This window comes from Dromaius novaehollandiae, chromosome 18 (assembly GCF_036370855.1).
Source record: "Dromaius novaehollandiae isolate bDroNov1 chromosome 18, bDroNov1.hap1, whole genome shotgun sequence".
NCBI classification, from domain to species: domain Eukaryota; kingdom Metazoa; phylum Chordata; class Aves; order Casuariiformes; family Dromaiidae; genus Dromaius; species Dromaius novaehollandiae.
This window is the reverse complement of record NC_088115.1, coordinates 8,740,228-8,754,050: the sequence shown is the minus strand read 5'-3', so window position 1 is coordinate 8,754,050 and position 13,823 is coordinate 8,740,228. Positions and strand designations below refer to the sequence as shown.

General features: G+C 42.6%; 1 protein-coding gene across 2 annotated transcripts in view; it reads left to right on the top strand.

Moving 5' to 3' along the window:
• SAP30BP (SAP30 binding protein) overlaps positions 1–13,823 on the top strand; it is a 31,485-nt gene that overhangs the window by 16,580 nt on the left and 1,082 nt on the right. For both annotated transcript variants that reach the window (XM_026099105.2, XM_026099104.2), the window contains 7 exons: positions 700–742; positions 7,125–7,213; positions 10,295–10,386; positions 10,865–10,925; positions 11,412–11,463; positions 11,830–11,888; positions 13,065–13,149. In XM_026099105.2, coding sequence (XP_025954890.1) covers positions 700–742; positions 7,125–7,213; positions 10,295–10,386; positions 10,865–10,925; positions 11,412–11,463; positions 11,830–11,888; positions 13,065–13,149 — 481 coding nt within the window. The remainder of the gene's footprint in view (positions 1–699; positions 743–7,124; positions 7,214–10,294; positions 10,387–10,864; positions 10,926–11,411; positions 11,464–11,829; positions 11,889–13,064; positions 13,150–13,823) is intronic.

The window sequence follows — 13,823 nt, the reverse complement described above, 5'->3', positions numbered from 1 at the left end:
CCAAAGCCCCGAATGGCACAAACACAGGAGTGATTTCTGGCACCCCACAACCAGGCAGCCTCTGCGGCCTGGGACACGGAGCGTAGTGTGGACGCTCAGGTGTCTGCAGAGGGCAGCTTGGATGTCTCTCTGAAGTGGCTGCACTCAGCTGCTGGCTCTGGGAGCATTTCGGCTATTTATATGTTACTCTCTGGGGAACACATCCTGCTGGCTCTGCTTAGTGGGCTGCCTGTTGCACAGGCCTCTTGTAGGCATTCCCGGGCTCCAAGTCATTTTCTGTGGGCTGGATCCAGCTTGTGTTTAGCTGGCTATGCTCTAAGCATCGACTCTTGGCCGGTGTCAAAGGCCAGTCATCGGATATGAAGAATCCATGGTCTGATCTGTTGTGAGGAAAGCCTTCAAGTACAGCAGTTTTCAAGGAATTCAAAAGCAGCTGAGTGTTCAGGACTCTCAGAAACAAAGCCATAATTATGTGATTAAATTTAGACTCTAGGTTTGGAAGGAAATGGAGCATCCCATAAGGCTTTGAATTTCCATGGTACAAACATTGCCCTATTATCTAATAACTTGCATTTCATTCTTCATTTTTATTCTTTTGTCTCAGAAGTAGTGTGTAAATTTCTAAACAAATGGACAGTATAGCTTTTTAAGTCAAAAATATACCTTGATTAAAATCTACTTCTTCCCCCTTCCTCCCAGGAATTCTCAGAACTGGAGAAAAGAGATCCCCAGGAGCTAGTTGGTAAGTTCACTAAGAAGTATTTATTAATTCACATGTATTCAAGCTAGTCATTATAGGTTCCCCTTCTTGTAATAGATATGTGATGGGCCACGCTGGTGTTTTTCCAGATGAGCTTAAAAGCAACATAACACAGCTTTGTCCAGGTGGCCTCTGTGGGAGCCATTATAGCCATGAATGATGATAGATGCTTTGTTCTGTGGTTTCAAAAACTTACCTAAAGTATCCCCACTTAAATGTGATCCATACAGTGCTTCATAGCCAATGTGTTGACACAGTGCACCATATATGCTTTGTAATGTTTCTTAAACTGTTTGATTTTTGTGATGTCTCACTTATTCATTGCGCAATAATTAGATTTGGAACAAACTCTTGGAAAATCCATTGTAATCGGCCAGAAATAGTATCCTGTGCTTGCTCTGTGTGGGGCTATACAGAAAGTGCTGTTGTATTTCATGTTGATGTTCTGACCATCTCAGACTAACCCTTTGTTCCTGAGGTTATTAGTATAGTAGCATTGTGCAGTAGCATGTGATGATACCATAATAAATCATGAGAGTAGAACTTGCTTTACTTTTTATCAAGTCAGCTTGTCCAGGCTTAATTGTGACATTTCATCCACCAAGTGTTTCTGTAGTAAACTTAAAATAAACTATGGGACGGTAAGTATGAAGATGCTAAGGTGTGACTTTTAAAGAAGCCATCACTGGATTTTTGGACTTGAGTCCTTTTCCAAATGGCCTGCCTAAACTCTGCACCAAACCAGTTCTTATACTAAATGTTCAGCCCTTAGAGGGCAAAACTGTCTTAACCAGTCTTATCACAGAACACAATAGAGATCTTTCTCCAAACTGCTGATCTGCCCTAGAATGCACACAAGAAACACAAATGAGTCAACAGCATTGAGGGTAAAGATTAAATAAGAATGCTTGAACACCAATTGCCCTTGTACTCTCTACATACAAGTAAAGCTCTGCACTAGTGAAGCAATATAGTGATAATTCCTTTCTTTGAGGTATAAGACTTGGGTTACAATTCTGAGAGTTCCCCTTCCCCCAGAGATTGCCCCATCTGTGGAAGATTAGGAGACTGAACCCTTTTTGTCTCATGACAGGCCAGGCTTGCATGCGAGTTTGAAAGCTGCACGTAGGGCACTCAGTAGTGTCACCTATTTTGGTAAATGGCATTAGTGAATCTAAGACCTGGATTAAGGTTGTAATATGTCTTTAATATCATTTCCCAGTAGTGGCACACAGAGCAAGGTATGGGCTAGCTTTGTGCAGAACCAGGCTACCTGGGATCAGAATACTTGCCATGCTGGATTCTGTAGTTCACTTGAATCAAACCGTATCTTATCTAGTTGAAAAGGAACTGTTGCAGGAGCCATACAGTTGGTGTAATATAAGAACCACTCCCTTCCTGGAAGCTGGGGCTTTTAAAGGCTTAGGATTCTTGAATGGAAAAAGATAGAGGATTTTCTGACACAAAGCAAGTAATTTGTCCAATCTGGAGGTCTAGAGTTTTGTCTATATCAGTCTGTGGAAGCATAAATCTTCCTTAGTTCTCCAGAATGGCTTTCTCCATTAAAAGCTGTGGCTTGCCAGTCTCCAATAACTTCATGCTGTTCATTGTCACCTTCACCAGCTAAGTCCATGGTTATGCAGCCACTTAAGTACAGCACAAGTGCCGGCTCCTGCCAGGAGGAGTGTTTGTTCTGCCTCCCCCATACGCACGCTAGTGTTTGTGTGCTGGGAGCTGCATGGGGAGACGGAGCCAGCAGAGATCTACCATCTCCCCACCCCACACCTCTTTTTTTTTTTTTTTTTTTTTTTTTTTTTTTTTTTTTTTTCTCCCCTCCTCCTTCCTGTGAGGCTGCCAGTTGGATCCGTTCCTGGATCTGCTTCGTGCCTGCCAGGTGAGCACTAGGGCTGGCGCACAGGAAACAGCGAGAACGAGCAGCGGGGAAGGGCACAGTTGTCCTGACTTATGCTGAACTAGTGATTGTGTAACAAAGCCTGAAAGACTGGAAGGGAGGTTTCCAGCAGTAACTGCACTGTGATTGAAGAGGGTGTAAGTATATGTGGAACTTTTTTGATAAATTTTAGCATCCATGTGTTGTCCTCATTTTTTGTACTGCTCTAAAGAGTACACATTACTGACAGCACATGTCCATTTGCTCTTTCCTGCAGCCTTGCAAAATAATACTTCTAGAATGTGTTTGTTGTCCCAAGGCTTTTTGCAGCATAGTTTTGTTTACCTTTGGGCCTATAAGAAATGTCCTGTCCTGCCCTTAGGATATCTGAACACAAAGTCAGTGTTCATAACAACAGAAAATACGGCTGAGATGCTGGTCTTTCTGTGCATTTCTCAGCCCACAGAACAGTAAGGGAAACTGGTGTCCTTTCATGGATGGGTGACTCACTGGCATGTTGTTGCCTCGGATTCTTCCCTGTGATTTGGCTGTTTTGGTGCCAGGAAATCGGAAACCCACGCACCCTGGGTTATGCCAGGCTCACTTCTTTAGAATGCCAAAGAATGTAGTTTTAGAGACCAGGCACCACTGGTTTGTGTGTTTCTAGGGGAAAGCCATGCCCCACTGATTACTCTTTCCAGGTTTTTGTGCTTTTTGTTTGTTTTTTGCATAGAGTGACTGGCACCTGATACTACCTGTAGTCCTTTGTGGCTGGTTAAGGTACAGTGCACAAGTGAACCTGGAAAGGGACAAGGTAGTTAATCCTACCTGGGGAGCAGTGTTGTTCATGGAGAGTGCTGAGGCAAGATGCTTTACCAGATCTTCATATGATCCACACCCCAATCTTTGCAGTTTGGTACAATTGCACCCTCCTCTTTTCTGTCCTGATTTTGCAGTATCTTTATTCTGTCTGGTATACTGGCCAAATAACCCATCCATCTGAAACCGAACCAGGCTAAATACAGCGCTTTCATTTAATTATCTGTCATATCAAGATCTCTGGCAAGCAAATATTCTCCACTGACTGCTGAGGTTCTGAATCTTTCTGAAATACATCCTAGTAGCTGGTTGTGCTTTGGCCTCCTACTCGGAGTCCAGGACCAGCTGGACACCTCTGCCTTGCCATGGTGTGTGCACTGGCTACTCCGAGAGCCACGAGTACCTATTCCATGTGGTGCTGAAGCTTTTAAGTTTTAGGTCAGCCTGTGAAAGGAGAATGTGTGGACTTAGCAACAGTAGCCACCTCCCTTTTCAGCAGGAGGATGCCTTGAGTTGCTGACCTGACAGTGCCTTGACTCCTACTTCTTGAACCCCCAGCTGACTCGTGGGATCTGTTCTGTGTTCTGCTTCCTAAAAATCTGTTTCTTAGAAATGTTCTTTTCCTAATCAGGTTCATAGTGCAGGTGAAGCTATTTACTCATTACTAGTCAGAATTTGGGTGTGCCTTAGTGATTAATCATGCCAACAGCCAACTTCCTGGAGTCCTCAAGTGGAGATCCTTTAGACCGAGCCAGCAAACTGCAGGCCCAGTTAGAAAAACTGCAGCCAGTGTCACTGCCTCTGACTCATGCAAAAGTAAAGCTTTGATCTTGGCAGAAATAACAGGATGCACAAAACGGCTGGATATATCCTGTGAGGACACACCTTCGCATAGCTCTTCATTTACTTTTACCGCTGTATACAGTGGGGAAAGCTGTTGGGAGCGAATGCTCACGTGCTCGGGGCTTTGAAAACACCAGACCTGTTATGTAGCACCTTGCGGCTGATACCTGCACCACTTCCACGACCCCCCGGACTGAGGATCCAAGCCAGCTCCAGGGGAATGGCCACTGGCAAAAGGCCGTGGAATCAGCCACTCTGATACTGCTTGGAGAGGACTGCTCAAGGGCATGAACTGTGTGCATTTTCTTGCTGTAAAGAAACCCAAAGGGGTTAAACTCATCCTTCCTAATGCTCTGGCATCTCCATCTGACCGTGAGGTGCTGAAATAACTGAGTAATGATGAATATTTGTCTGTGCTCAGTTTGGAAGGTGTAACAGGGCACGTAGCGTCTCTGCTGACTAAGTCTTCAGCCCTGTGCAGCCACAGCGGGATTGCAGTGGACAAAGATGTCTTAATTCCAGTTTCTTATAAGCCATTAGAAGAGATGATTTCCCCCTACCAGTGTAATAATTGATTTGTTTTCATATGGCTCAAACAAAAGAGCAAGTGAGCAGCAGAACCTGTAAGTGCCGTGGGTCAAAATATATTGTCCCAGTGTGAGTTCTGCGTTCTTCCTCCACTAGCCTTTCTGTTTAAAGGGAGCTTTGAATTAATTGCCAAACACACTCTTACAGCTTTATGTGACTTCATGGCTGGCTAGATGGAGTTCTTGCCCCTGGTTCCTCAGTTGATATGAGCCCAGAGCTCTCCTTCCCATAGATGTTTCTTTATGACTTTTCTGGTCATCAGCAAAGAAGCTGAGAAGGCTATGGGATGTCTAGTCTGAGAGCTAGGCTTGGTTTTTAAGTGTTGTTGTTGTTTGATTGTGTGGGTTTTTTTTTTAACCTAATGAAGTCTGGGCTTCATGGCCTTCTTGCCTCTTTTTAATATTTTTGCTGACATTGTGAATCTAATAAGCCATTGATCAGCTTTTCTGGAAGCCTAGTATGCTGTCTATTATGACCATTTTTGTCTATTTGCAACTGTTTCTCTGGGTTCCTGAAATTCTAATTAAATTAGAGACTTCCCCGTCCCACCAGCAGCTGTAACCTATAACAAATGTCTGCCTTGTTGTCAGGGGGCTCTAGTTTCCCTGCTCTTCTGTAAGGACTCTGGCAAACTTTTCTTCCTCTACAGAGGCACCCTCTTAGTAAATGCCAAAGGACACTATTTCTTCATTACTTGCAACTGCTGAAGAATTTAACCCTCAGCGATGTCCTGATCAAACAGAACAAGTGGTCGCCTGCCAGCTTTGCGTCCCGAAAGAATATTGCCCTTATTGCTTTACGTTTTTACAAAAGAACGAGAAACTGGAGTAGTGCTGAACATGTGTAGTGTTGGTTATCTGTAACCTCAGCTATCTGATAGTCCGTGCTGGGAAGCGGGGTAGTATGTGCTCAAATACCAAGGTCTGTCCTTTGGGCCCTTCTGGGCAGCAGTCAGAGGAGCTGAATCGAGTGTGCTGGAACTGCAGTTCACTCCGTTCAGCTTTTACACAAGAATCTGTAATCGGGAAGCCACAAATGTGAATGTCTTCATTTGATTTCTGTGCTGGTGTCAGGTCTCTATGGCCGTGCCCCCCCCACCAGCACACTCCCTCACTCTGCGTCTGGCACATATTCCCTGTATTAACTCCGGTCGAAAACAAACCTGGCTGCTTAAATGTAGCATGACGCTCTGCGCTCGGACTTAGCCAGGAAACTGCATGGGTTTTCCATAACTGAGCGGGAAAGGAGCAAGCAAAAGGGGGAAGCATGGCAGTCCCTTGCTGATACCTTTGAATTAATCCTCGCAGAGCGGTTCGGTACTGTAATAGCGTGTCCCAGCACGAACGGCTGGCTCTAGAGGCCTGGCAAGCTGCGGAGGTTTGTCCTCAGTCCCACAGCACAAGTTGTTGTTTCTAGTAATGGTCTGACTCTGTAAGTGATTAAAGTGCCCATTAAGGAAATATTAACTTAAGGATGAAATGTTATTTCTTGTGGTTAACTCCTGACAGCTCTGCTGAGGGTTGTTTGCTTTTTGAACTGTTTTGTTTCATGTGGGTAAATCCTGAAGTAAATGGGATCCAAACTGATTAGCTCCCCAAATATGGCAGTAGGCCAGGCTGATATCGATTCATCCGCTGATTCTTCGGATGCAGAGTCTGATTCCGTCTGTAAGAGTGTCTTGTCCCAAGTCTTGTCAGAGATTCCAGGTTATCTGAGCTCTTCAGAGCAGGATTTTAAAGTGCGTATGGATGATCTAGAGTAGTGGAAAGCTCAGTATGTGGTGCACAGTGCAAGGCTAGAGGATATGCTGTGAACCTGTTTTTGTTCCTCTGCAGGTCCTTTGTCTCTGAGGGTCTTATCAACAGCCACAGCTGGGGTGGGGAGTAGTTCTGTGTTTCACACTATTACTCGGGGTGAAAAGACTCTATATAAAGCTTTTAGCATGGGTATAACATCAAGCTACAGTGTAAGGCGGATGGCAGTACTGTGGTGCAAGCATCACATACTGCTCTGCCAATGATCTAATCTTTAGGTTAGATGCTTCTTCAACAGCACTTCCAAAAATACCATGACTAGCAGTTTACAGCATTCCCCTGTTATATTTACCCGTTGGTTCTCTGTGATAGGGTAACACTGGCAAAGACATAAAATAAGTTTCATGGCTTGCATGGGCTTTAATTGTTTCAGTATTGCCAGAACTCATGCCTGGTTTGTTCTCCACAGCCTCTTTTTCAGAGAGAGTACGGAACATGTCTCCTGATGAGATCAAAATCCCACCTGAGCCTCCTGGCAGATGCTCTAACCACTTACAGGTTGGTATAAGCTCTCTTCCACTTTATTTTTCTTAAAAGGCTTGTATTTCAGTGGGTGAGGGGACCTCTGAAAACTGTTTAGTATTTTTGCACACATAAAAAATCCAGCATTAAAGCTTTTTTAAAAAAAAAAAAACAAAAACTGAATTTCTGAATGCACTGTTTAATGCTTTAGACTTGGCAGCATTTCTAGTTTAGGAGTCTCAAATTAGCTTTATGCTGTTCTCCGCAGTCTGTGTGGGTCACTTGTGCATTAAAATGGCTCTTGATTGCACCAGTGATACAGAAGCAATGTTTACTGTGAAGGCTGTTATCCTCTTACCTCAGCAAATTCAGCTCTGTAGGAGAGAATAAATCATTGTTTTTTCTACATGGGCCTGAGAATCCCCTAGCTGGAATAGTTGAGGCAGCATTAACTAGATTCCTTTTCCACCTACATATCTTTAGATGATAAACATTTAGGGGGAAAGCTAGTAACCTAGAGGCAGTGAAAGAAAACAAATGCTTGTTTTCTCTGGTGCACACCCAAATAATTGCAATAACTATCAGTTTAAGACTGCTGCAGTCCACTTCCATGGGTATCTCAACTCTGGCATGTGGTGTAAGGATTTTTTTTTTAGCAGTTGGATTACTTACAAAAAAACTTTTGCTACGGACTTGACTTGCCAGTCCTACAAGTCTTGGACTTGCAATATTATTAACTGAGCCTTTGGCTCTGATTATGTGTGGCAGAAATGTTAACGTCCTCTTAGAATATTCCCTGTATCCAACCTACATAGTGCATAAAGGAGTTAGCCTGAACATTTCCTGATGGCATCCTGTCTAACAGCTATCCAAAATGAAAGCTATAAGGGAGTTATATTTGTGTATAGTGCCTCTTACCTGAGTAGTAAGGAATGTGCCATCTGTTTTAAAGCAAAAGCAACAAACTCGAGCTATCTTCCATTGGCAGAGTTTGGCTTGCGGTGCTTCTGGGAGAAGTTTTGTAGACTACTGTGTATAACAAAACTTCTTTCCAGGATAGGTGGAAGAGCTCCTTCTGCTCTGTTTGCCATCCTGATGGAGGGCAAATAAAAGAGCAGTGGTTGCAGTTTCCATCCAAATGGATGGTAACATCCATTTGAGTGTTATCTGTAGTTATTTACCCAATAGAAATACAAGTAAATAAACACTTCTGGAAACCTCTACAAAGCAAGCTACTAATGTGGAATGATGATTCAGTGTGACTCACCATCCAGACCACGGTCTCTTCTTCTCTGTGGGGCATACCTAGACGCACCCAGCAGTTCTCTTATGCTGCAGCAGGATTTTATTGTTCTGACATCAATGAATTACTAAGCATGTTAGATCTGAGGAATGCATAGAGCTTGAGTGAGTAGACTGAATAAAGCAAGCATCTTCCCTTTTGACTGTAGTTTACCAGGTTAAATCAAAGGAGAACTTGTCCTCTGTTAGCAGGTCAAACCACATCTTAGAGGGCTTGGAGCAAGGAGATGGGATTGTTCTTTGGAAAGTCAGTGTTCTAAGCTTTTCAGTGTTGATTTCCTTCCTCTGTCAGGTTCTTCCTCTAATAAACTGTCCTGAACTCTGCCAAAGAGAGCCTTTCTTATTGTAAAGGTGACCTAGTAGCTCCTTATCTGTGGATGCTACAAATGTGAATCATATTGGTGTTCTAAGGGGAGGGCAGAAAAGGAGACAGATTCAATCGTTTCAACCCCAAAAGCTCACTGCTAGTTGTTCCTTCAAACCTTATGGTGTGTGCTTTGGATGTGCAGGCTGTGTAATTACTTCTGGCTAATTCTGTGAGGACCCGATGAAGATTTATCAAATAAAGTGTTCTTTTCTTAAAATTCATGAAATAACAATTTCATATTAGCTCTTAACAGTAATCATCTTTTATTCAGACATCAGTGAACTCCTGGACAATAGTCCGTTCTGTATTTGAGTTGAGTATCTGTAGAGAGGAAGAGACATGCAGTGACTTGCCCAGAAACAAAAAAGGAAAATTGACCCGATAGCTCTCCTGACTTGTGAGACTGAAGTCTAGCCAGGATCTTATTTTATATGCTTTTTGTACATGTTAAATTTGTGTCAAAAAATGAAGCAAGTTACTGAGAATGTTCTCCTAGTAGTAATGCTGAAATGCATGTTCTGCCTGAAAGTTTGTTTCTGCTATCTGCTAATCCTTCAGCATCACCAGGGTAAGACTACTTTAAAGGCCTTTCACTACCCTGCTGGGGGGGGTGAGACAAAACAAAGACTCCAAAACCATGTTTCTCTCTAAATCTGTCAGCCTTTTTGGAAGGTGGACTGCACAGTGTTTCCGACCTGGGTCAGTTAAGTTGTCTTTCATGGTGGCTTCTGGCTTTGCTAAGATATTCCTAAACTTGCCTAACTGTGTGAATGATCCCCGAAGAGAAGTTGCTTCCCTCAAATTAGCCAAATGCACCCAAGAAGAGGCTTACAAGTGTGACGTTCCTAAGAGCACGTGGCTGCCAGTAGACACCCCTAGCAATACCTGCTGATCACGTTGTCCAAGTAGGCCGGCTTGGTTTTAGTTCTCCAGCGAAACTCACTTCTGCTCATCTGTTTCCCAGGCGTAGCTGTGAGCCTCGACTTCTGCATGGTGTCGCCCAGCAGCTGTTGTTTAGGTGCATGTCTGAGTCGGAGGGTGGGTGGGTCATTCACTGTATGTCGTGGAAAGACCTTTGTGGAGCTCGTCTGTCCCCCTCAGTGCTTGTTTCTGCCTTTCCAGTGTCACTGTTGTAGAGGGAATCAACTGACTGAGGAGGAGTGGGCTCTACTGCCTCAAATAAAGTCTTTAATCACTTAAGCCTTGAGACAGTGCAAAGATCACTTTCCTTACCCATTCAGACAGTGCATGGAGAGGATACTTTCAGACTGTAAAGGAGGGAGTGTCTGTACTAACCAACTTAGTTGCCCTTGGGGAAGAGATGCAGTCCTTGCTCTGTGTAGGGATGTCACCGGTTCAGTTGGCTTGTTTTCACGTGTATGCTTTGATAGTCAGCTGAAATGCTCCTCATTTTTGTATTGGCTCATCCTGTGATCTTGCTCCCTTAGGATAAAATTCAAAAGCTGTATGAGAGGAAAATAAAAGAGGGCATGGATATGAATTATATCATTCAAAGGAAAAAGGAGTTCCGCAACCCCAGGTGAGCCGCCATCCTTTCCTGTATGACCAAAGCACCACACAGCAAACTACAAGAATTTTTCTCTTTGCTGTTGGAGTTGTAGCAGAAATGGGATTCAGAGCATGTAGTACTACTGCTTACAAAATTGAGAAAAGCATAATTCAATAGTAACTGAAACAACAAAGCTCTTTGGCATTCTATGTGGCAGCATCTAGAGTTAGCACACCAGTTAGATTTTAAACCCATTAAATGTACACGTTTCGTGTAGATTATTTTAGAAGATGTGTTTGCTCTGGGAGCTGTGAGATTAACTTGGAGGAAGTGGGATATACTGTGCCTGGTGGCGTGCTGCATACATCACAGAAAGCAAAGCTGCCTGGGTTCTGATTTTAATGTAACATTGTGAAGAGATGACAAGCTTTTTGCTAATAAATGTGAAACATTTAAATTTAGAAGAGAGTGAGTGAGCCAGAACTAAACTGTCATCTTTCCTTTGCAGCATCTATGAAAAACTGATTCAGTTTTGTTCAATTGATGAACTTGGTACAAATTATCCAAAGGTGAGATGTGATACTTCTGACTGGCAAGGGAGAGGGTGAAAGATGATGCAGGGATGTGGGGTACCACCTTGGCTTTTTTGAGCCTGCTGCTTTAGAAGTCCTTTTAAGGGAGTGTTAGTCTGATCCTTTACACTGAGTGAACGTTTTGCATGTGGTGCTGAGCCTCAGTGCCTCCAACTTTGCTGTAAGGACTCTGAATTCACACTCTGCTGAAAAATGTGGATATACCTGAAACTGAGAAGATGATAGAAGCTGAGCAACAGAGAAATATGTATCTTATCCTAGAGTCCTTTTGGTTTCAAAAATGTTTCTCCATTCACAACAGAACATGGTCTTTCAAAAGGTCTGATGTGATCTTTGTCACTGGGTTGCATGAAGAAATCAGTAATGAATATCATCTGTGAACAGAAATACACACAACACCTTTAAACTAGGTTCTGTGTGTATGTAGATATAGCCTTGATGTGACTTTTTTTCTCCTTTTAGGACATGTTTGATCCTCATGGCTGGTCAGAGGATTCATATTATGAGGCACTAGGTAATTCCAGGAATTTTTTTTTATCTTAGCTTAGCTCTTTCTATTTTTTTGTTACTGAAATGCACTGGAGTCTTTACTGTCTTTATAAAAGAAAAGTCATCACATGCTGCTTTTGCACTGCTTCGTTCTGGTTGGATGTGCCTGAATTTTATTGATGCTTCATCAGTCTGGAAAGTCCTTTCATTTAAACTACTGCTTTAATTTCTTCATCTTTTCAATCATTAATTTAGTGCAGTAATGCTTTGCTTAAAAAGAAGGTAATTTCTTAGCAATTTAACTCTCTATACACAGTTTGAAATTATTTTTGATTGTTCAGGATGGGAGTAAGTACTGATTCTAGCACTTGTGATATCTGATTTTTCTCAGCTAAAGCGCAGAAGATTGAAATGGACAAATTGGAGAAGGCCAAGAAGGAGCGCACAAAGGTAGCAAGCCAAAAGCTATGGGACTGAGATGCATTTCTGATTTCTGTGCTGAATTTCACTTTGTTGCTTTGTTTCTTATGATCTCTCCTCTGTGCTAATACTTTTTTTTACTTCAGTTCTGTCCTTTCTTCCTGCATGTTTTTTCTAAGCTGGACAGATCAAGCTAAGCTTTCCTTATAGGTCCATTTCTGTAGGCCATTTATTCCACTGGTTTCCCTCCTGTTTTATCAGCATTTTTAAACTGGAGCACCCAAAATGGTGTTCAGTAAGCCAGATACAGGGCAAGATACTGTATAAACAATGGCTTTTTAAATCTTTGACGTTTTGCCTGGTTGCATAGCCTAATACAGCTTAATTTCCTCATTAAATCTCAGGGAGAGCCAATATGTGACTTCTGTTCCTTAACGTGGGAGTGGCTTGGCTTGTTATGAAATGTGTGTGTTTCTGTACCCCCTGCTAAGAATACAAATGTGCTTTGGAAGATTTTATTCCTCTGCTTCAGTGATGTTGCCTTTAAGTTAGTGACTGGTATTAGAAAACTGTTGAATGTTAGAGATGGCTGTCTAATCTAGCAGAAGGCTCCTTTAGTAGTAGTATTTGGAGGTATTTTTTACTTCTAGTGCATGCTACATCTTGCTACTTGTTCTGTGGGGCTTTTTTTGCGCACAGTAACTCAGGTATCTGATTACATCTTTCTTCCCTGTATCTGCAATTTTGAAAATATGAGATTGCATGTTGTTGTAACTCTTGTTGCTAGGTTTCCTGTTATGATGCAGTTGCAGTAAATCATGCAAGTAGGGACTTGTGTTAGAAGTTTTTATTCTTTTTTCTTGAAGAAGCATGCAAGCATATAGGTACTTTTTAATGACCAGGACCTGTCCTTATTTTCCAAAAATTGCATCAAGTCCTTATACTAGTTAAACACATTTTTATGGTATCCGAGTTAGGAACTCAGACACAAGAACCCTGAATGATCGTGATTTCAAGTTACTTTGGCCTGAGGACGTCTTTCTTCCTATATGACCATCAGCTCAGAGGCCAGAGTCTCACATGACACTAAAGCTAGTCTTTAAATCCAAAATCTTAGGCTTTTTTAATCTACATCTTTTCTCCCTATGTATATTAACATTTTTTTCCTTCTTCACCCCTTTCTCTTGGGTGCCTCTTCCTTCCCAGATTGAATTTGTGACTGGCACTAAAAAGGGGACAACAACAAGTGCTGCCTCTACAACAACCACAACAGCCAGTACCACTGTGGGAGGTAAAGACTTGTTTTGACTATACCTATTAAGCTGTAGTAATGCTGGGATTAGTCCTTCCTGGAAACTCTAAAAGCTGCTTATTGATTGCATATATAATACAAGAAAAATGTTTCTTCCAGGAGTTAATAGACTAGCTTTCCACTAGTGCCCATGTCCCATGGGGGTCCTTCTGGAATAAAGGCCTAGGGACAGCTTGGACAGTGGAGATGTCTGTTAGTGGATCGAGAAATCTGCAGATGCCTATGTTGTGGTGTCCTCTTGGGACCAATACATCTCTCGGACAACTGGGAAGGCTGTTAAAATCATTCCCCTGCCTACAGTCTGCCTTCTTAAACTGGGGGGAGAGGAGAAAACTCTGAGAGAGTGCTCTGTGCACATACCTAAGCAACTGAGATACATGTGCTCTGTTAAAACTAAACTTGCTTTGGGGCAGGGAGTGAACCTGTCCCATTTGGCTGGAGTTCAGGTCTGGAGTTCTACTTTGACTCTAGAAGTATAAAGCACCTCTAGTTGTCTTTTCTCCTCAGCATTTATTGACAGCATAGGCTGAAACTAATGCAAGGGAGAGTTGTCTAGTCAATCAGTGGTATGTTAAGAGATGACAAGAAGAGGTGTTATTAAAGGATCAGTGATGTTTAGCAGTGCTAATCCTTGTTTGCTTCGTCTAATCAAT